We start from the raw sequence: 24,188 nt of genomic DNA on the forward strand, positions 1-24,188 counted from the left end.
TGTGTGTGTGTGTGTGTGTGTGTGTGTGTGTGTGTGTGTGTGTGTGTTGGAGGGTTATCCTGAGTTTCTCTCTTTTTCCCTTCTTTTTTCCACAACTGACTAGGGCAAGTTCACCACAGCAAGTGACGTGTGGGCCTTTGGGGTGACGCTCTGGGAGACCTTCACTTTTTGCCAGGAGCAGCCATATTCCCAGCTGTCAGATGAACAAGTCATTGAGAATACTGGAGAATTCTTCCGAGACCAAGGGCGGCAGGTAGGAAAAACTAAGCATGTAAGTTTCTGGAAAAGGGATTAGAAGAAAGCCCTGACTCAAAACACACACACACACACACACACACACACACACACACGTATATATGTGTATATATACGTAAATGTGTGTATATGCATACGTATAAAATTATAGAGGATCATAGATTTAGAGCTCAAAAGGGGCCTAAGATGCCATTTTAGTCCAACTCCCACATTTTACAGGTGAGAAAAATGAGGCCCAGAGATATTAATTAACTTGCTTAGGGCCACACAGGTAATAAGTAATAGACTGAAATTTGAATCCTTGTCACCTGACTCCAAATGCAGGGCTAGTTCCAAAGCCCTTTCCTTCAATGAGGTAAGTACTGTGAGAATGGCAAAGTATTATAATAGGGAAGTGAAGATTACTTCTGGCTTGAGGGAGGGATCAAGAAAGGCTTCAGGGAAGGTGGCATATAAACTGAGTCTTGAGGGCTGGCTGGTACTTTGGTGGAGAAGGAGGAAGACATTACAGGTAGAGGAAACAGTGTAAGAAGGGTTATGAAGGCAGGAAAATATCAGGTATGTTTGGGAACAGGGAATAATGCATCTTGGTCAAATCTTAGTATAGAACAAGGGGAGTAGACCAGTTAAGGCTAGAAAGGTAGCTGTGTGAGGGAGTTTGAGTTCTGCTCAGCAGGTAATAGAAAGTCATTGATATTTTCTGAATAGGGAAATGACAAATTCTGAGTAACCCAGGTAAAAACCTCTATGCTCTGGCTGTTCAGTCGTGTCTGACTCTTTGTGAACTCATGGACCATACCGTCCATGAGGTTTTCTTGACAAAGATGCTAGAGTGGTTTGCCATTTAAGGAAAATGGAGGTTAAATGACTTGCCCAGGGTCACACAGCTAGTAAGTGTCTGAGAATGAATTTTAACTCAAGTCTTCCTAACTCTAGGCTCAGTGCTCTATCTACTGAGCCACCTGGCTGCCTATTACTCTTATGGCCTCAGTGGTTTTGCCAGCCCCTGACTATGCTGGGGCAACACCTATTCAGATATCAAATTGGGAGAATAGGGAGGAGAAAGTTTAAAGACAAATCCAAATACCCCTTCCCCGCCTTGGGCTTTTTTTGTTTTTGTTTTTGTTTTTTTTGACTTTCTTTGTAATTTCCTCATTTTGGTTGTTTATTTGTCTGTTTCCAAAGACATACCTCCCACAGCCTGCAATTTGCCCTGATCCTGTTTATAAGCTGATGCTTAGCTGCTGGAGAAGAGACACCAAACACCGCCCCTCATTCCAAGAAATCCACCTCCTACTTCTCCAACAAGGAAATGGAGAGGAGTGATGCTGTCAACTCTGGAGCACCTCTGATGGTCCCCTAGTCCTCCCCTTAAAACCCACCACTTCTCCAAATCTAAGCCACTTCACTTGGACTTCTAATGGACCCTGGGAGGCAGAGGCTTCTTTGTTTTTCTCCTTTTTTTTTTTTTACATTAAAAGAGCCAAAAAAGAAAAAAAAAAGTCTAGATCAGAGGGAATAAAAAAAAAAGAAAGAAATCTCACCTGATATACCAGAGTTGGATGACAAAGGCTAGAAAATTCAAATAATTTATAAATGTTAAATATGCTTGTTTATAAATGTGCAAATTCTGTGATTTTTTTTCTGAGTTCCCATTTCTAGGAAGTGATTAACAAATCAGAACAGAAAAAGACTTGAAGGATGCTGATATTGTGGGGAATGCCATGGGGATGTGTTTAAGTCAAAAGGTTCAGCAAAGTACTACATCATGAACTGATCATGGCCTTTGAGTTCTAATGAGGCCTGTCCCATTAACTCATAAGCTAACTTGCCAGTAACTGAATGTTTCTCCACAATATCCTCATATGTAGGAATGGTTCTGATAGCATACTTGTAAACACACACATACACACACACAACCATGATGACAAAAACAATTACAAAACCAGGTTCCCATGTGTGCTATTGGAGAGTATCCGCATGGTAGAGAGAATCCAAGGGGAATCAGGCAGGTAAGAGGATTTGCTACAGGTGAAATATCCTTTGCAAAAATGGGAGATTAGGCAGTTGTAAGTAAAGAGAGTATGTGAATGTAATCTGTACAAGTGTGGAATATTTGTAATTCTAACAGGAGAGCCTGGACATTATTTTTCTCTACAGTTTATTCAAGTATATTCAGATGTGGATTTCCCCAAGGAAGGACTTGATTTTAAATCAGATTCAAGGCATATCTGGGACTAGTACACCATAGCTGAAGCTGCTGTTGTAGAATATTACCTATGGAAGGAGCCTTAGAAATCGTTTGGTCCCAGCTCAAGGAAGCTATCAGAGGTGGGATCAGTCACCATCTCCAGGGACAATTGTGGTCCTTTACCCATTGATTTACTCATTTGCTGTGGATCCCTCTTATGCACAGGGCTTCCTTTAGACTTCTAGAAAGTGTCAATTATCTAGAGCAGCATATGGGAAACATGGCAGAAGACGACCTTTGCAACTACTCTCTTGTATACAATCTCTCTGAATCATTGTTGGGCTTGACATAGCTAGCATGAAGTGGAGCATGAGGCTGGGTCTCCTCCTTTGGACACTTGGGTATTACTTAAGTAGTCCCAACTTTGTGTTACAATGATCTCAGAGGTGACTCTGAATGTTCACAAACCCCAACTTCTCCAGCCCAGCAGAAAAACTAACTTTCAACTCAGAATATAGGGGGAGACATAAAGAATTTCAGCAGAGGTATGACTAGGAAGGGACAGTAGGGGCTTTCCCCAGGGTAATGAAATTTGGAAGGAACCAGCAGTATTTCCCTAGATTACATTTCCTCCCTACTTCATTTCCAGGGGTCAGATTGCAGGTGAGATCCTACCCATCCACCGCACGCTCAAAGACCTGGTTTATCCCAGGCTGTGTTTTCTCTCTCAATAGGCCATACATTCGCTCCCAGGCCAACTCCTCCCAACTCTCCATTAGCAGCTAGTCCTTTGGTCACACAAAAACTTCTAGGTTTCCTGGAAGTATATTTCTTACTCCCTGCAGCTATATGTGAATGCCTTTTTTGCCCTAGGCCCCCCAAATTCTTAATTACTGTTCTGGATTTCTGGACATATTTTCCAGGCCAAGATGCCAAGCCACTGTCTCACAGGCCTCTCTACCCACTTCGAACAACTCTTCAAGGTTCTGATAAAACACCCCAAATCAGTTTTCAGAATCACTACTAGGGCAAAAGTACAGACTGAAATCTTAGATTCTCTGCTTTAATCCACTGCCCCGAAAAGAGGTACCTGTTTCCTGTCTATGAGCTCTCCTGTGGCCAGGGACATGAGTTTCTTGAGTCCTTTCTTTCTGTTTACTCTCTTTGATTCTGCAGCAATTCACCTGACTGTTGCTTTTGTGCACTAAAGTAGTTCTATACAAATTCATATTTGAAGTTAGCTTAGTTAGCCTGGACTAGTCTGGCCCTTGTTCAAGAAAAAAAAAAAAAACCACTTCAGAGGGCTGTCAAATCGATTCAAACTGGTAGTTTGCATGTAGTAATAGGTGCTTAATGAATGTTTGTTAAATTGAAATGTTCAACAAGTGGTATCACCAAACATTTTCCCCTTTTCTTCTTGGGTGAGAGCCTTCCAATATTTAGGCTTCAGAATGAAGACACAGTCCCAATTACATCCAAACAGCATGTAGAGTCATAGAATGATAGAATCTCAGAATTGGAAGGGAATTTAGAAGCTAATGAGTGCAGTCATGACCTGAGCAAAAATTCCCCTCTATCATATGTCCCCAAAGTGTTCATCCAGCTTCCACCTGAAGACCTGTAGTAATAAGGAGCACTTTTAGTATGGAGGCCCATAAATCATCAATAAACCAATGATTAAGCATTTTTAAGCACCTCCTAAATTTGTTTGACCCTATGGTACAAATACAGTCCCTACCTTCAGAGGACTTACATTCTTTTGGGAGGACATAGAAAGTTCATAGATAAGTAAATATAGGATATAAACAAAATTGAGAGAGTGAGAGGAGAAGAACCTTTACAATCTATGATCAGGGCATTTCTGAGAACAATGGATTGAAAGTAGAGAAATCCCCTACAAAATGTTGCATGGGACCTTGGAGTTTAATAGTAGATACCTGGCTATGATGCTTATTTTTTTAACTAGAAGAGGGTAGTACGGGATTGTTGAGGAAAGAGGAAGAGACAAATAGATGCTTTGTGGGACATGAAACTCTTTTTTGTTCCCTTTGGAGTCAATTCCCCTGGTCAGATAGGCACAATGGGGGTGGAAGAAAAGGGAAAAAGCCAAAGATGTTGTGGGTGATGAGGCAAGATTGTAGTGTAATGTAGACTAAAGAGGGCTGAGGATGGGGCAGAGGGTTGAGTTTGACAAGAAGAGAGGGGACAGAATCAAAGAGTAAGAATGGTTTTTTGAATGATGTGGGGGGAGAGGGAGAGGAGGAAGGGAGGGAGAGTGAGAGAGAGAGAGAGAGAGAGAGAGAGAGAGAGAGAAAATGAACAATAAGAAAGTTTGCAGAGAACAGAGATGGAATGATACAGCATACAAACATACAAAGCAAGTTAGGGCAGAAGTGATGGTGAGTCCTTTATGGGAGTCAAAAAATATTGAATGATACAAGTCTATGTATTGAAGATTTAAAAAAAAAAAGTGATGAAGGAATAAAGGATAATGGAGCTGTTCAGAGTAGGATGAAGGGAATTCTTGAGTGATTAAAAAACCCATACTGTGCCACCAGAGGGTAGCATTGTCCTACAACAGAAACACAACAGTGAGGCCCTTATTTCTGAGGATTTGTAGGTATCTATGGGTATTAGGGGCAAGCCTGAGATTTCAGACAGATTTGAGCCAAATCTCTCAGCTCTGGAATTCACCCACTGATACACAGAAAGAATAGGTCTAAGCAAAAACCAGTGATTTTTCTATCTCCTACTACCCCATCCTCTATCTGCTGACTTCTGGCTTATTAACTTGGTATATTGAAGCTAGATACGTGTCTGGGGATACTGATTTGGCCTTACTTGTGGCTGAAAGAGAGGGTTGTATTAGATTCTAGCTCCATAGACCCGGTAAAGAGAGATGCAATGAAAAAGCTACCCTGAGGATTGGCCCATCTGATCTCAAGAAGAATAGATAGGATGACATCCTGAATATCCTGCCAGTCCTAAGGTTCGCTAACTCTACAGTATACTTTTTGTTCACTACGGTGTTTCTTTATGGGTCATTGTCTCTGGCCACCTTTCTTCATGGCAGGATTCCACCAAGACAGGAAAAGTGAAATTTTCTTGTAGATACTGATAATCCTCATAGTTAAGTAAGGCCACTAAGAAGACATAGACCATTTATACCTGACCTCTGCCATGTATCAGGAACCTCAGCTGCAAGATTTCTCTGGTCTAAGCAATGATGCCTGGTATGGGAGCTCTACAACATCTTTTCTTTGTTCCATCCCCTCTCTTGCCCCTCATTATTCCACTTACCCCACTGACTAATCCTAAGGAGCCATTGTGGATATGATCATTTCCATTCCTGCCAGGAGTAGGAAAGTTCAGTGTGAAGCTTAATAGTGCCCCTTCTAAGGAAAGACATTCAATGGCATAGGATGTTAGAAAGGTGTGACTCCTTGCATGCTTCAGGATGAATGAAGTTTTCTCATTTTTCTTTTGAAAACAAAATCCTCTCATTAGGAGGCATCTGTCAGAGAAATTCTACCAACTTCCCTAACACTCATGGCTCCAACACTCAGAATGGTCATAGACAAATTGTAGAAATCATTGACTTGCATCAGAAATGACTGAAAACTTGGCTGAGGAATATTCAACTGACTTAGGAAAGAAATGTGTGTACAGAGTTTATATGTTATGTATGGACGTGTTCTTCCATTAGGGCTTGTAAATGCTGAAGTTTTTCCCATGACCCACAAGGAGGTGAGATGTGTTAGATATCAATGATATGGGGGTAGTCCACATGTTTTGGGTAGAAGAGAGGATGGAGATGAAGATGTTCCAAGGAAAGAAACATATTGAAAAGAAACAGCATCTGTGTTGTACAAAACCACGAATGAGAAGATAAAAAATTAAGAATCTGATTACCCAGAAAAAAGAACAGGATTATGGCTGAGCAGGGCCACTAGAAGTCTTTGTTTCTTAATATAATTGGTAGGCCCCAATTTTGCAGTAGACTATCCAAAACCTTTCCTTTTAGCAGATTTCTTTGAATGTACATAGTTCTCAGAATGTTCCTGGAATAAAGGCATCCTGGTCCACATGGAAAGATGCCTCTGAATTGCAATTTAAATGTTTTAGTAGAAACATATGAGTGTCATTTCCTCTTGGTAAATATTCTTGGAATCTTGAATTGGAAGGTAAAAGGGACCAAGTTGCTAATAGCAAGTTGATTTCCCACATTGCAAGCTCAATCACTACAAATAGCTCCACCACTAGTGGTCATGATAAGGTGGCTTATGGTTGTCTTCTTGCTGTGATACTCTTAGCCCTTGATGCCTTGTGATTTAGCCCTGATTGGATGGGGTAAGAGAAATTCTGTCCAGGTGCAATTCTTCTGACTGCTAGGGGGAATATCATAAACCCAGTTGTAGAGGAGATGTCTTATCGCTTCTCTTAATCAATAAGCAGGACCATTAAAATTCTGGTTCTTCCTGTTCTAGGTGGTTAGGGATGGTTTTTGACTTTTTAAAAGACATGAAAACAACCTCGGGGAGATGACCTCTTTCCTATATGTTGGCTGAAGGACAGATACCTTTCCGATTATTTAACTAGCTTGAAAAAAGTATCCTAGGTAGTCCCTGTATGTAATTGTGGAGACATAACAAGAGGACTCCCTGATTTAAACCAATGTTTCTACCAACAATGAGTGAAAAAAACATCCTGAAGTAGAATTAGACATAGCTCCCTTTCTTCTATCCCCATCCACCACACATGTGTCCAATAGCTTGTCTTCAGAATAGAAGAAAAATTTCATCTTCCTCTCTATCCGTTATCAACATGAAAAGGAGCACTGGATTCATAAGTAGCCCAACGACTACTACGGAATAAGCTGATTCTATTTAGAAAACCTGGCCCTCAAGTATTAGAATCACACTGTAATTCTGCAAGAGCTGCTTCAAGTTCATAGAGTCATAGATTTAAATATCAAATTAGATGGGGGTTGGAGGTGAGGAGATTAGGCCTGTTGGAGCTGAAAGGGAGTAAGAAAAAATTTCATAGGAAAAAAAAATCTCACCTAAATACATGGAGCAAAATCAGGAAAGAAGGAATTTTTATTTTTTTGAATAATCTCTTAAACTTTAAAGGAAGGGTTAGAAAGGTAAAAATATTGCCCAAATCAGGATAGCACAGATTTCTAATATGTGACATCAATTTCCCTTTCTCTGTGCATTCACTAATGGTTCCAGATCTATAATATCCAATGTGTGGCGATGTCATCTGCTGACAGATTTGACCAATATATTCAGTTGCTACCCCAAGTGCAGAACCCTGACTCTATAGTCCCAAACCTGGGCCTTTCATAATAATCTAAATAGCATCTCCTTCAATCATTCTGAAGAACTACTTTACAGGTCTTTCCAAGAAGTAGGAGAATAAAATCAGGTCCAAAAACCTGGAGCAGGCAGGCTGATGTGAATTCACTATAAAAGTAACCTGTAGGCAGAAAGATTTAAGAGAAGTTTGGGAAAGCAGGAAGGGCTAAAATAATTACATTCAAAGAAAAGGTTTGTTCTTAATATAGAGGTTTTGAAATAATTACAGTTGAGACAATATCTGCACATACAACAAACTCTTGTAGTTTGTCTAGTCTACCCCTGGTGCCATTTTCTCTTTAGGATTATTTTCTTCTACCCTCACTCTCTTGTTGGGTAATCTTTTTGTGGAGAACTTGGGTCTCTAAAGCAGAATGGTATATTTCTCCTGAGGACAGTGAATATCTGTACCCTGTTCTGTCCCTCCTAACAGCTCAGAGGACATTGTGTCCTATTGAGTGCTGATGAATAGCAAACCGATTTAATCTCCGTTTATAGCTATCATACTCATTCCAAAATAGAATATATACAAATTCTCTGTATTTGAAAAAAAGAGATGTGATACCCATTGTATATTGACTTTTCTTCCTTATTTATTCTCTGTTAAGTCCGTCTGTCAGATGATAAAATGTAAATAATAATAATTAAAGAAATATGTTGCTGATGGAGCCTTTTTAAAAACAATAATGTCTAAGAAAAACTAGCTCTGGGCTTTGGCCTCCGGAGGGGGGAGGCAGCACCTTTGGGGAAGTGGAGGCTGGAATATGGGAGCGGGGATAAAGGGACATTTATCATCCATCAGAGTATTTATATGAAGCTCTAAATAGTGGTTTCTACACATGGACAAGAACATTTTGATCTCAGAGATTTTGCTGTTCTGTAGTCTTGACCAACCTTATTAACCCAGCACCATTCAGCCATAATAGAGATGAGAATTTAATGTCTTCAAAGTAGGACAAACAGTTCCCAATAACACAAGGGCCACAGATTGGACAGGGAAGGGGCAATTTTTGTTATAGAATTGATATTCAAAATCTTTCCTGCCCAGTTTCACACCTACACAGACTGCCCCCAGATATCTACCCCCCACAGAAAATAATAACTGCTCAGAACAAGCAGAATAGAGGATCAACTTTGTACATCTAAAGCACTGATCTGGGATGAAACCCGGTAACAAAATTCATCTCTCACCAACTCCAGCTCTTAAAAGACTCATTTTTGTTTTCCTGAGTAATTTCAAATGTTTATCTAATGGCCATAATAGAATAGGGAGGAATGTGGGGAACAGAATGATAGACCCTGAGAAGAAAATGGGATTTCCTTAGGGTACACTTTGCATTTAGAAGCAATTGGTCAATTTCCTTTTCTGCTTGAGCAACCTAAATTTTAAAGGCAGTGCCTTCCTTGGTTAGGGGTTGTAGTAGCTTTTGGTCAAACAGGATCTAGTTCAGGAAAAGAGTCCTGAAGGCAATAGGGAGAGAATATGTAGGTCCATAGAAAGCTCTTATTCTGCTGAGGGAGCCAGTGAGCTGGCTTCAGCTGGAAAAAGGGGCAGGTTAGTTCTAGAGAGGTATGAAGTGAATAGGGATACTTCTCTGTTAATGGGGAATAGCTGAGACTCAGATTCCACCTGGGCTATTCTGGAGCAATAAAGAAGTTTTGAGTTGCCAAGTAGAAGGTATGGTGATGGGGTAGAAGAGAAAACACTCCCAGTAGCAAATGAAATAGTCATAAGCAATGGGTTAATCAATTCCCTGGGAACCTACTGAACAAAGTATTGTTACATTACAGCTTTCTCTCATCCATTTGGCCCCTATTTCCACATTCTTCCAAGAGATTCAAACCTGGTAACATGACCTACCAAGGAGGCAGAGGGAATCAAGAAGGAAAGCAAGGGAGCAGAAACATAATCTTGGGCCTGAAAAATGAATCTCTTCTGCATTGCATTTGGAAAATGGTCATCCAGCCTTTGCTTGAAGACCCCCAAAGAACGGCAACTGTTACCTCCTGAGCCAGCCTGTACTGCTGCTACTGGATAACTCACCTGACATCCATCCTAAATTTGACATTTTGAAACTCCAATTCCTCATTCCTAGTTCTGGAGCTAAGCTAAATAAACCCTTCAAATAATGGAAGACAGCTATGATGTCCTGTTGTCCCTCACACTTCTACATTATACCCTACCATCTCCTCTTCTCTAGGCTAAAAATCTCCAGGTCCTTCATTCCTAGCACTTAGCATAGTGCCTGTAAGTAAATGCTCAGTAAATGCCAGTTAATCAGTCAATAAATATTAATTAAGTACCTACTATATATCAGACACTGTGCTAGGCACTAGGAATACAAATGCAAAACAAAAACAAATACAAATTTACAGTGTCTGTCTTCAAGGAACTAAAATCTAATAGAAAAAGACAATACACAAAAGGGAGATGAAAAGCTGCGAGTGTTGGGAGATGCCACAATGGTGAAGGATGGTATCTAGCATGGGTTTGTGATGGAGAAGTCCAGAAGAGTCCAGCTAGATGGGAAATAAAGAGATGACTGGCTTAGGGGACCTTCTTAATTGGAGGTTCTGGGAGGAGCTTTATGCCATCTACCCTCCTCAGAAGGAAGAAGGGGCCCTAGGGACAGAAGATATTGATGGTGGCTGAACTTATGATCTTGCAGGATGAAAAGGGGTTCCTTGGGTATGACGGCGAATATCATGAAAAAATGGTATTCAGGGAGCAGCTAGGTGGCACAGTAGATAGAGTACCAGCCCTGAAGTAAGGAGGATCTGAGTTCAAATCCAGCCTCAGACCAAACACTTGACACTTACTAGCTGTGTGACCCTGGGCAAGTCAATTAACCCCAATTGCCTAAAAAGAAAAAAAAAGAAAAAAAAAAAAGAAAAAATGGTATTCAGATCCAAACACAATACTCCAGGTTGGGGGTTGGGGAGTTTGGACCAGGACAATGCACTAAAGGAACACTGTTTCTTAGATTTCCAAGATCGTTTTACTTTCTTGGCAAGTTGTATTACTGGATTTGAGTATGGTGTAAGAATGTAGAAAGGTAGCTAGATGGCACAGTGAATTCAGTACTGGGACTGGAGTCAGGAAGACTTGAAGTCAAATCCAGCCTCAGACACTAACTAGCTGTGTGACCCTGGGCAAGTCACTTAACCTTATCTGCCTCAGTTTCCTCATCTGTAAAATGAGCCAGAGAAGGAAATGGCAAACCACTCCTATATATTTGCCAAGAAAACTCCGAATGGGGTCATGATGAGGGGGACATGACTGAACAACAACAACAAGAAAAATGTGGAAGTATATGGACCAAATATCTGGATGAGAGAAAGACTGAGCAAACCATAGCACATGAAAGTCATGGAATGTCATTGAGTTGTAAGAAACAATGAAATCTGGGAAGACTTAGATGAGCTGACTCAGACTGAACTGGGCAGAATAATTTATACAATAACATCATCAGGATTATTAACTTTGAAAGACTTAAAAATGACGATCAATGCAATGATAAGGGGACCCATTCTGAAGCACGTTAACTATCTCCTGTCAGAGGATGGACTCAAGGGGAATGCTTTTAAGGTTTGCAAATCTCTTGATTCTCACAAAATCTTGTGATGCAGGTACTATTGTTATCCTTATTTTGCAATTGAGGAAACTGAGGCAGATAGCTTAAGTGATTTGCCAAGAGTCAGGCAACTGGTAAAGTGTCTGAAAACGGGACTTGAACTCAGATCTTCTTGACTCCAGGTTGAGCAATCCATCCATTGCAAGTCCTAAAGGTTTCATATATTTCTGGACATGGCTGATGTGGGAATTTGTTTTGCTTGGCTGTGTGGTGAGGTTTAGGAGTTTAGGGGTGCTGGGACCCCAAAATCAGAACACATGCATACTGCCTAAAAGAATTCAACCCAAGGCTTCTTTCAGTCAAAGACAAGGTTTATTAGAAAATCCATCATATTGGGCAGATTCTTAAGGAGTCTGAACATCTATGAGCTATTGGCTAGATTATAAGAATCTGAACATTTTAATGGAGACAAGATGGACCTCATATACAGAAAGGCTGTGGGAGGGACCTAGGAGTGGTCAAGTAGTTTACAGTGAGGTAATAGAATGCCAGGGACCTGCACCACTTGGCCTAGGGAGAAAGGGGCCTAGCTGGGATTAAGGGTGGGAAGTGGCTGGGGCGGGGCACAGGGAGTTAAAACAATGGAGGGCCAGGCTAGGTTAAGAGTAACAGAGAATTGAAAGATTGGGTGTAGACTCAGTGAAAGGCCAGTTGATGGGATTATGGCCTCAGGTAAACACCAGAAGATTTGGCCATGTGGGAAAGTCCAGGGTTTTTCCTTTTGGGCATCCTCATCCTCATCATATGCAAATGAAAAAAAAATAGCTAACACTTATATAGGGTGTAACTATAGGCCAAGCACTATGCTAAGTGCTTTTTACAAATATCTCATTTGATCCTCATAACAAACCTGGGAGGTAGGTGCTATTATTACCTCCATTTTACAGATGAGAAAACTGAGGCAGAGGTTAAGTGACTTGCCCAGGGTCACACTGCTAGTAAATGTCTGAAGTTGAATTTGAACTCAGGCCTTCCTGACTTCAGGCCCTAGCTACCACATCAACTGGCTGCCTATTTATTACACGGGTTTTGTTTTTCACTTTTTAAAATGAGGAGAGAAAATGAATGATTATTAATGGGGAAAAGGTGTTAAATCTTAAAAAATCAAAATCAAAAAAAGATGTAAGTCTTAGGGCAAAGCAGCCCTGAGATCCTATAGGTGGCCAGCTGGGCCCGCCTCTCCTCGGACGTCACTCGGCCCCGCCCCTTCCCAAGAGCGAGCAGGCCCCGCCCTCCGCCGAAAGGTCCCCTTAAGCCCCACCCTTCGTCCATCGCGCAGTCCCCACCCAGCCTTGAAGCGGAGCTGCTTCTTTGGACTGGAGCAGCTAGGTGGCGCAGTGGCTAGAACACTGGGCTCTTCATGAGGGCAAATCAGGCCTCAGACACTAGCTGTGTGACCCTGGGTATGTAAAACCCTGTTTGCCGCAGTTCCTCATCTGTAAAATGAACTGGTGAAGAAAATGGCACACTACTCCACTATCTAGGCCAAATGCGGTCACATGGAGTCAGACACCACTAAAAAGCCGCAAAAACGATAACTCGCCTTTGAGCATCCCGCCACACCTCTCCTCTGACGTCATTCCGCCCAACCAAATAGCATCCCTGCGCTGGAGCAGGCGCAATGACGTTCCGGATGCTGAGACTCCAGCGGGATCGAATTGGGGTGAATCCGGGCAGCGGGAGCGGCAGCGCCTGTTTGAGCCCGCCTCTCGTTCCACCTTCGCTTAGCCAATGAGCGCTACATCTGGCCGGAATGCTGGATTGCGACTGGTCTGAATGACAGCGAGGCTGCAAGAAGGGCGGGGAGGGGAGAAGCCAAAGTAAATCAGCATTGGACAGTTAGAAAGTGGAGAGCGTGGTGGGGCGGGGAGAAGAAGTCCTGAACGAGACGGGATTGGTGGGCTGAGCAGGTAGGCGGGGCCAGAGTTATCAGAAGTTCTTCAGGTGCATGCTATGGTACCTTATCAAATGCTCTTTACCCTGACTGCTGTCAAGTGGCTTTAAAGGTTCTCGGCCATGAAGAAGGTGGTGGTGGTCACCGGGGCCAGCAGGTGAGCGCGTTTCCCTCCCCCACAGGAAGCAACCAGCCGGAGGTGTCAGGGCTGGGACCCAGAGAGGATCTGGGGGCTCAAGGTCAGGGAGGAAGGGAATGGGAGGGGGGAATTGGACCAGAGTAGTTCAAAGGTCATCCAGGCCACGACCCTCTGGCACCGCCCGCCCCCTCCCCATCCAGGCTTGCGGTGGGGAGACTCTCGACCCCCAAAAGGAAAACAGCCCTTCCATTTCTGGACAGCTCCACTTACTTAAAAAAAAAAAAAAACTTTAAAAATTGACTTTAGTAACATGCATTTAGTTTTTCTCCCTCCCGTCTTCCCACCAAAAAAAAAAAAAAATCACACTAGTTATCGTAAGTTTGCAAAGCCCTTTGCGTGCATTATCTCACTTTATTACAAGAGAAAACAGTAGGCACTTGATACATGTTTATTGAATTGACTTATTAGTGAATATATTGAATAGTGCTGGCCTTGGGGATCTGATTTCAAATCCTGCCTCAGACTCTTGTGTCTGCCTCAGTTTCCTCATTTGTAAAATGGGCTACTAAAGCACCTAGCTCCCAGGGTGGTTGTGAAGCTCAACTGAGATAAAGCGTAAATCGCTTTGCATGCTTTACCTATACAATTGCTAGCTGTTGTTTTTTTGTTTGTTTGTTTGTTTGTTTTTTAGCTGTTCTTAACGTTAATAGTCAAGCAAAACAAATTCCCATCTTGGCTATGTGCAAAAATGTGTGTCTCATTCTGCATATTTATTTCTTCACTTCTCTGCCAGGCGATGGGTAGCATTCTTCCTCACCTGCCCTCTGTCCCAGCCTATACCTCCTTTATCCTGGTTCTGCCTTCTGGAGTCAAACATTTAATCCTTCAGTCAGACTTTTGAGGACTTGAAAGCAGTTGTCACACATCCCCAGCCCCTGTTTCTCTTTCATATTATTCCTGCAGCCAATTTACCCAAAGCATGGAGTGTTTCCTGAAGAGCAGACAGCCATTAGGAAGTTCCAAGGTTCCAGAAACTTCCAAAGTCTTTTGGAAAGGGTACAAAAAGGGCCCACAATTTGGAAATAGTAAGAGAAACTCAAATTTTAGCAGTTGCTGAATGCAGAAGTAGTTGTTAGTTGATGTCCCTTTGGGTTCAGGTCACATAGGCTGCAATCACAGGTATGCCAAAGTAGCAGTACTTTATAATTATTTTTTGATTGATTCACTAGGGTGCTTTTTGTGTTAGATGAACACTGTTGCTATTTAGCTCTTTCTGTCCATCTTTTCCTTATTGATTTCTGTTTCACTCTTAGAGCTACCTCTTCTTCTCTGATTTTTCTTTGTAATTACCTTTGTAATTGTTTCTTCTCTCTTAAACTTCTATTTTTTTAAAAAAAAATCTCTAAAACTACACCAAGTTTTCTTCAACTTGTATTTGTTTTATTATGCAAATTTATATGTTATAGGAATGGAAAATTGCAAAGTATCGTAGAGGTCATCTATTCTAACCTCTTCCCAAACATAACTACTGTCCGATATCCCTTACAAGTGACCATCTTGAAGATGCCCAGTGATGAGAATCTCACTGAATTCTAAAACAGTCACTCTGATTGTGTATCACTTCATTTGTTAGTAGGTTGTTCTTCCTTGTATTGAGGTGACATCCACTTCCCACTTTCTCAGAATTTCACAATTGGAAAGGACCTCAGTGGTCATCAACTCCAACCCACATCTGAAAAAGAAACCAATCTGTGACCTGCCAGATACATCTTTGTGTGAAGCCCTCCAATAAAGCCCTGTTACCTTCAAGCTGCCCATCTCTTCAATGGGAAAAAGTTTTTACTGACCTCAAGCCTCAGTTTCCCTCTTTACAACTTCTACTTGTTAGTCCTAGTTCTGCCCTCTGAGGTTTAATAGAACAACTCTTAAGACCTTTTCCACATGATGTTCCTTTAGGTATGTGAAGACAATTATTACATAATCCTTAAGTTTTCTCTGGATTAAGACTTTCCCATTTTCTTCAGTTGGTCTTAATGTGCTCAAGGCCATTCAGAATTTGAGTTGCTTTCCTCTGGATACTCTGATGCATCAATGGCGCCCAAGACTGAATGTAAAACTATAGGAAGACAGTGTTCCATGGAACTATCAAGTCCTTATTCCAGGATGCTCTCCTGCTCTATACACCCTAAAGCTGCCATATCTTTTGAAGAAAAAAGAGAAACAGTCCCTGTGCTCAAAGAGCATCAATCCTAATGTTAGAGAGAACATGAGTTTGTATTTAATAATAATAATAGCCAACATTTATATAGTTCTTACTATGTGCTGGGTACTGTGCTAAGTGCTTTACAGATATCTAATTTGATCCTTACAACAATCCAGGGAGGTAGGTGCTATTATTATTCCATTTTAAATATGAAGGAGCTGAGGCAAACAGATTGAGTGACTTGCCCAGGGTCATAGCTAGTAAGCATCTGAGGCTGGATTTGAACTCAGGTTTTTCTGACTCCAGGCTCAGCATACAGTACTCCCGACCAAGAAAGGCCTTGTGTAGAAGGTGGTGTTTGAGCTGTACCTTGAAGGGAATGAAGGATTACAAGAGGCCCAGACGAGGAGGAAATGCATTCCATGAATGAGCAATAACCAGTGCAAAGGCATGTAAGTGGGAGATACAGTTTTGTTTGCGTGGAGCAGTGAGTAGAGCAGTTCAAGGAGAGGAATAACATGTAAGAAGACTGGAAAGGTAGGAAGGAACAAGAGTGTGGAAAAACAGACATGCCAAGCAAAACAGTCTGTATTTAGTCCTAGAGGCCACTCAAGTGAGCTGCTCGGGTTTATTGACCTGTACTTATGAAAAATGGTGAATTGGAGAAGGGAGATGCTTGAGTCAAGGAAAGCTAAGAGGAGGCTATTTCAATAGGCCTCAGAAGAGGTGATGAAATCAGATTATGGCTCTGTGAGTGGAAAGGAAGGGATACATGCAAGAGATGATGTGGGTGGTGCTGGGGTTATTTCCACTTTTTAAGCTGTAATCAAACAATCAATGACCACTTTGGGGGTCTCATAATTTGACAAATACAGAATCCTAACTATACTACAATATAATATATTACTTCCTCAGAATTGCCTTACAATTTATCTAAATAAGCTACAAAGTTGCATATAGATCTGCTTTCCCTGTATCTGTTGTTTTTCCTTTGTACTTTTTTCTTTTTTTTTACATTCATATTAAACATATTTTCACACTAGTGATATTGTAAGTAAAAATTAAAACCAATAAGAGGAACCATCAGAAAGAGGAAACAAAACTCAACAGAAGAGAAAAAAAATAGCATTTCAACTTCCATAGTTCTTTCTTTGGATGTTGATAGCATTTTCCATCACAAGGCCTCTGGAGATGTCTTAGATCCTTGTATTGCCAAGAAGGGTTAAGTTTATCAATACTAGTCATCACACAATGTGGCTGTTATTGTGTATAACATTCTCTTGGTTCTGCTCACTTCACTCAGCATCAGACCATACAAGTTTTTCCGAAGTCAACCTGTTCATCATTTCTTATAGCACAATAGTATTCCATCACATTCATATACCACAACTTGCTTAGCCATTCTCCAGTTGATGGGCATCCTCTCAGTTTCCAATTCTTTACCACCACAAAAAGAGTTGCTATGAATATTTTTGTACATGTAGGTCCTTTTCCCGTTTGTGTGATCTCTTTGGGATTTAGCCCTAGAAGTGCTATTGCTGGGTCAAAGGGTATGCACTTTTTATAGCCCTTTAGGCATGGTTCCAAATTGCTCTCCAAAATGGTTGGATCATTTCACAACTCCACCAGCAATGCATTAGTGTTCCAATTTTCCCACATCTTCTCCAACATTTATCATTTTCCTGTTTTGTCATGTTGGCCATTCTGATAGGTGTGATGTGGTACCTCAGAGTTGTTTTGATTTGCATTTCTCTAATCAATAGTGATTTAGAGCATTTTTTCATATGACTAGATGGCTTTAATTTCTTCATCTCAGAACTGTCTGTTCATATCCTTTGACCATTTATTAATTGGGGAAGTACTTTCCTTTTCTTTATTACAAGGAAGGATGCAGTGGGTATTGGGGATGGGAGAAGGCGGTATATATGATATATAAAGAAATGACCAGGATGTACAAACAGGCATCAATAAACTCAATTAAAGGAAATAAAACAATCCAAGTAAACAATATCTATAGCATTCCCCAACTTACCAGTTTAGTAACTATCCAAAAAAAGAGAATTAAATTTTTTTATTTCTATCTTTTATTTTTACATCACCTACATTTCCTAATGTATTGTTACCTTTTCACCTCCTATAGAGCTCTTGCTTATGATAAAAAAGAAATGAAAAAACAGTTCTACTAGACTATGAAAAAGTATGATGTAATACAGTGTCATGTCTTATTCAGGACTATTATGAATTCCTACTGTCTCTTTGTGATCTCTGTTTCCTTTTTTAGTATGTTCACTAACTGTCTCTTTAGTAATATATTCCAGAATTGAAGTTTGTGGGCTCTGTTCCTTTCCACAGTGAGGTCATTTGACCGTCAGTCTTGCAGTATGTTTCCTGTTCTCTACAATCTTTTAGAAATGACTGGCAGTAGCTGATGATAATTTATATTTTCACTTTATCTGGGCCTAATAACTTGAACTTGTCAGGAGTGCTTGGAGCTTTCTTATTGTCTCCTTACTGATCTTGACTATCTGCTACCAATTATCTATATTTTGTCCTTCCCAAAGAATCATAACTTCTTGTCCTTGGTAGAGACAACAGAAGCTGAATGTAAGAACAGCTCTATTTTCATCAGTTATCATTGTCCCATCTGCCCTAATTAGAAAACCTGTTTCTTCTTTGCTATCTCTCTTTTCCCCAGTGTAGCTGAAAATACTTTTTGGTGAGGAGTAGGGGTGTGTGTGTGTCCTTAGAACATAATGAGCCTTACCCAACAAAACTGAGTATAATCCTTCAGGGGGAAAAATGGTCATTCAGTGAAGTAGAGGACTTTCAATCATTCTTGATGAAAAGACCATAGCTGAATAGAAAATTTGACTTTCAAATACAAGACTCAAGTGGAATATGAAGTGGTAATCAGGAAAGAGAAATCATAAGAGACTTATTAAGGTTGAAGTATTTACATTCCTGCATGGAAAGATGATATTTGTAACTCATGAGACCTTTGTCAGTATTAGGGTAGCTGGAGGGAAAAAATTATATAGATGGATAGATAGAGGACACAAGTTGAGTTGACGATGAAGGGGTGATATCTGGAGAATAAAATTAAGTGGTGAGAGAGGATTATATTGGGAGAAGGTTAAAGGGAGATGTAGAATGGAGTAAATAATCTCACAAAAAAACAAAAGAAAAGGCTCTTACAGTGGAGGGGAAACAGGGGAAGGTGAGAGGGAATGAGTGAATCTTATTCTCATCAGATTTGGCTTAAGGAGGGAATAACATACACACTCAATTGGGTATGGAAATCTGTCTTACCCTACAGGAAAATAGGGAGGGAAGGGGACAAGAGAGCAGGGGGATAATAGAGGGGAGGGCAGATTGGGAGAGGGGGTAATCAGAAGCAAACACTTCTGAGGAGGCACAGGGTCAAAAGAAAGAATAGAATAAAAGGGGGGGCGGAATAGGATTAAGGGAAATAGAGTCAGTTTTTTACAACATGACTGCTATGGAAGTGTTCTTCATAACTGCACATGTATAACCTGTATCAAGTTGCTTGCCTTTTCAGTGAGAGTGGGTGGGGAGGGAGGAAGGGAGAAAATTTGGAACCCAAAGTTTTAAAAACACATGTTTAAAAAAATGTTTTAGCATGCAACTGGGAAATAAGAAATATAGGAAATAGAGTACAGAAATCTGTCCTGCCCTACAGGAAAATAGAAGGAGTGGGGCATAAGAGAAGGGAGGAGAGAGACAGAAGGGAGGGCAGACTAGGGGAAGGGATATTCAGGATACATGCCATCTTGGGGTGGGGGGAGGGACGAGATGGGGTGAAAATTTGGAACTCAAAATCTTGTGGAAGTGAATGTTGAAAACTAAAAATAAATAAATTTTTAAAAAAAAAGAACATAATGAGCCTTAGTAGTGCTGACACTTATTATGTAACCATTTGCCATGCTCTAGGATTCATCCTCTGTTATGTAATGTTAACTTCCATCTCCTCTCTTTGTCTTTTGAAGATGTGTCAGCTCATGAATTTCTTGCATAGCCACATTGGTTTTTGGTTTCTTTGGACCTTTCTCATTTTTTAGTTTTCCTTTGTATCTTGAGAATTACATTCATGACAACTTGCCATTACTTCTGGGCTGACTTCCCCTATATGCCCTTGGGATCCTACCCAGCCCTTCTTTGAATCATTTGAACTGTGTGCTCCCTAAATAAATACAGGATATATGTCGGACTGTTTCTGACTTTCCTTTTCTCCTTTAAGAGATGGAGGCAGCCACTTTCCTGAAGGTTTCCATCATTTCCACCCTAGTAACCTTGTTGGTCAGAATATTCAGAAGAGATTTCACTTTATGGGTACCTTTGTAAGAATGAAATTATGAAGTCAAGCCAGCAGATCATTAGCTACTCCCCTTGTGGCTGAGAGATCTAGTTTTAGCAGTTGTCCATGTAATTCATGTCATACCTTGGTGCGACCCTTTTGATCTACTTCCTCTTTCAGCCCAGATGTTCTGTCATATATTACATGAGCAACATTGCTTCTGTTTTTGCCTTCATTGATACTCACCAAAGGATCTCCATTGTGTTCCACCGTCACTCTCCCTTCCAAGTTCCTGAATTTACTGAAATGCCGATGGTTTCTTAATATACAATGTTACCCTGATACTACTTCTTCTTCCCTTTACTTTCCGAAGTCATATTGCAGTAATGAGTCTCATTTTCCTAAGTATCAGTGATACCTGTTAGTTCAGTTTTTCCTCTTTGCATTAGGATCTTGTTGTAGGATCTATTCTGGCCTCCAGTAGTTGCTGTCTCATCTCGTAGATCCAGCATACTGTGAGATGAAGTAGTCAATGAAAACTGTAAATGCGTGTTCACCTGTTGACCTCATGTATGGCATGCTTTAGAGTCTGGAGACCAGCACAGGAAAGCAGTCCAAAATCCAGGCCATGAACAAACTTAATGATCTCCTCCTCCTCCTCCTTTTTTTTTTTTTGTTTGCTTTAGAGGCCTGAAATAATGATTATTTGTGGTGATGAGCCCCTAGATTCTGGGAAATTTATGTAGAAGTGATTTTCAGAGTCTGGCCAAGATCATGAGAACAGGCCTCTATCTCTATTAGACTGGGCCTAGTCAGTTTACAGTCAGTTGCTCAGATGGTTGAGTTGAACTCTCTCCCCAGTTTCCTTTTCTTTCTCCTTCATCTATTTAATCAGTTGTAATGCTCAGAGTTGCCAAAGCAGAGCCCTAGGAGTACAGGGGAGAGATAATATCTTGCTTTCCTACTAGTCACTGTCCAAGAGCCCCTGATATATACATATATATATATACACACACACACACACACACACACACACATACATATATACGTGCATATATATGTGCATATTATATATATATGGAAAAACTGGTGGAATGTTACTGACACGTTAGAAATAGAACTTTGCTTGTGTAACAAGAACTAATTAGGGAGCTTTCTTTGTTGCTGCCCTCTTTCTCCTTTCCCCTGCCTTACCTCATAACTCGATATTGTACATGGTAGCCTGAGAGCTAGTGGAGGCTAGCCTCCAGAGCCCTAAACATGCAGCATCCCCCATTTTCAGCTCCCCTGAGAGGGCTCAGTTGGCTGTAGAGGATGTCCTTCAATCATTTGGATACTTTAGTTTAGCATTTGGGCTCTTTTTCCTTTCCTATTGTGTGTACTCAATTGTTACGCACAAAAGTCACTCATTTTGGACAGCCTTTGCTGCAAAATGTAGGAAACAGTATAGACACCCGAGCTTGATCACCTCACTTTCAGCTGATTCAGATTTCTATTCATCTTGCTTGTTTTTCATACTTTGTATATTTTTGTTTAGATGTCAGAGGACCTGAGTGTACTTCTTGGATTTTGTCTCCTGTGAACTTCTGGGAGTCGCAGCTACTAATCTTTCTGTATTCTAGCTCAATTGGTTGTTGTCCATCATTGTGGAAGAGGACCAAAATGGCATCACTGTGTTGGAGTCAAGGTCCAGTGTGTCAGACTGTGGCTGATCAGACCAATATTAGCTCAGGTTGGGCACAAATAGTCCACATGAACATTTGGAGTGGAGATGTCTCTAAATTTGTGCATCTCAAGTTTCTTTTGAGCTACTGCAATTCTGCTTCCATCATAGAGCATGCACACTTTCTTTTATGTGGGCCTGCCATGATGGGCGATCCTTTGCCAGCATTTCCCGTGTCAAACATTTGATTCTATTTTGATGGATATACATAGGCAATATTCCTCCGATGCCTTTTCCTTTTCTAGTTTAAAGCCCTCTTGATTGGATTGCAAGACTCCAGGCTAATACATCTAGCCATTTTTAGATATACTCTTTCTCTTGCTAGAAGCCCGTCCTTTTTATCTTATGGTGCAAAAATCCAAATCTGTGCTTAGACGTCATGTTCTTAGCCAACTTCATTTTCCAAACCTGATTTTTCTCTTCTGAATCCTTGCATTGAACAGGCAGTTGTGATAAAAAAAAAAACAAACAAACAAACAAAAAAACTGTGCCCCTAAGGATTTTAGTTTTCTTGCTCAAGACTTTGTAATCCTTAGCAGTGCTTTCAGAGTTCCTTTTTTGAGCATCTTTATGCCTGTGAGGACCACCAAACGTGAGTAGTAATCATTTGTTTTGACAAGTCTTGGGACATTCTCTGTCACGTCTTAGATATTTGCTCACAAAAGGCAAAATTCTCTGTTGCTATGATGGGCTTAACAAATAAGACTCTAAAGCAGAGACATCAAACTGGCTTCCACATGTGGCCCAGAGCACTCCTGAGTGCGGCCTGAACCGGATTAAAATGTCATTGGGGAATATTCAGCAACATAAAAACGCAATAAAATATAGAAAATATTACCATTTAAAACTAAGTCAATATGCAGTCCACATGGATCCTTATGTATGGATTAGTGGCCCCTGCTTCTATCTGAGCTTGAGATCACTGCTCTAAAGTCTCTCAGCAAGGTCCAAGTAACCTCATCGACTCATCTCTTCTTCCTCTCACCCTTACTAGGTGGTCAGCTGACAGCACCTGTGGACCCACAGAATTATTCCTTGAATTAGAAATAGCTGCCTCTCCCCACCTCCCCCCCAGTATCCAGCTTCCTCCTTGTTAGAAAACCTTCAAGTTTGTTTCTTAGCTCTGTTGAATAATTGATTCAGAACTCTGCATTTTCTTGCTTGGTGAAAACATTACTCTTGATGACTTGTAGCCACATGGGAAGCCAGCCTACAGACTCGTTAACTGTTACCATAGTCAGACTTCTCATTTGAATTGAATATAGTTGAGCAGTTTATGATTTTTTACACCACATTACACAAGCGTGTTCATTGTCTGCCTAAAGGCAGTAAAGTTTCCCATGGGAAAGCTCCTTTCCATAGCCTTTCAGGATAGCCAGGCCCCAGCTACTTCAAGTAGCTTCTGTACTTGCAGGCATGTTGAGCTCTTTAGCACACCATAAATGAAGCCAGGTCTGGAGATCTGATTTCACATCTCCAAGTCCAGGGGTCCTCATGGTTTCATTTTTTCATTGGTGTGATATCTTTTTCCTTCTTGACATAGGCCAGAATACTTTTCATTTCAAGTTAGCTGCTGCTTAGGCATCTTCTGTGTGCAAAGTGCCTTGCCAGGTGTTGAGGACAAATAATAGTAGTTCCTGCCCTTATGCAGAGTTCATACATGCAGTACAGAGGAATTTGAAAAGCTGGGGAGCCCTAACAACAGGGCATCAGGAAAGATCTGAGGTAGGAGGTGGAACCTGATCGGGGGCATCTGAGCTATGGTCCCCCCTGCCCTCAAGGAGCTTTTCATTGTCCCTCATGGCCCTCATTATAGGGAGGCATTCCTGGAGATCATCTGGCATTTTGATAGCATTTGTTTGACAATGGCAGAAATAAAAATATTCCACAATCAACAGGTCAGCTGTTTCTGTATACCTAGGAAGGTGAAAGATCTCTATGTGGACCAATGAATAACATGCTGTTATTCATTCCTCATCATTAGACGTTGAGAAGAATTAGAGCTAAGGACAAGATAAATAAAATCTAAATTCTGAGGGCTCTCTGGTGATTATTGTCCACCTATAAAGCCATTCAGCTTGTAAAGGACTGTTGAACAGATTGTTTTCTTTCTTTCTTTTTTTTTTTTTCCTACAGTGATCTTCCTAAAGCACAGGTCTGATCATGTCAACCCCTTCTCTCCCTGCCTTTATTGAATTTCAGAGACTCTCTGTTACATCCAGGTTATAAAATCCTCTGTTTGGCTTTTAAAGCACTCCATTACCTGGCCCTTTTCCTACCTTTCCAGTCTTTTTGCACCTTTCTTCCTTCCACATTTTCTACAGTTCAATGACACCAACCCTTTGGCTGTTCTTTACTTGAGAAATATCTGGACTCCATGTATTTTTACTCATTTTGTCTCCCCGTTCCTGGAATTTTCTCCTTCGTTTCTGCCTCTTTCAGATTTCAGCTAAAATCCTACCCTCTGTAAGAA

General features: G+C 40.9%; 2 protein-coding genes across 4 annotated transcripts in view; both read left to right on the forward strand.

The window, feature by feature from the left end:
* DDR2 (discoidin domain receptor tyrosine kinase 2) overlaps window positions 1-6,539 on the forward strand; it is a 78,954-nt gene extending 72,415 nt beyond the window's left edge. For both annotated transcript variants that reach the window (XM_027868401.1, XM_027868402.1), the window contains 2 exons: window positions 104-253; window positions 1,441-6,539. In XM_027868401.1, the coding sequence (XP_027724202.1) occupies window positions 104-253; window positions 1,441-1,581 (291 nt within the window). In that variant the 3' untranslated portion in view covers window positions 1,582-6,539. The remainder of the gene's footprint in view (window positions 1-103; window positions 254-1,440) is intronic.
* A 6,822-nt stretch (window positions 6,540-13,361) lies between these two features.
* Window positions 13,362-24,188, forward strand: part of HSD17B7 (hydroxysteroid 17-beta dehydrogenase 7) — a 31,702-nt gene continuing 20,875 nt past the window's right edge. The window contains exon 1 of one of the 2 annotated variants that reach the window (XM_027868297.1): window positions 13,362-13,492. In XM_027868297.1, coding sequence (XP_027724098.1) covers window positions 13,458-13,492 — 35 coding nt within the window. In that variant the 5' untranslated portion in view covers window positions 13,362-13,457. The remainder of the gene's footprint in view (window positions 13,493-24,188) is intronic. The other variant, XM_027868298.1, reaches the window with a different exon arrangement.

This window comes from Vombatus ursinus, unplaced genomic scaffold (genome assembly GCF_900497805.2).
Source record: "Vombatus ursinus unplaced genomic scaffold, bare-nosed wombat genome assembly UNPS02014789.1, whole genome shotgun sequence".
Lineage (NCBI taxonomy): Eukaryota > Metazoa > Chordata > Mammalia > Diprotodontia > Vombatidae > Vombatus > Vombatus ursinus.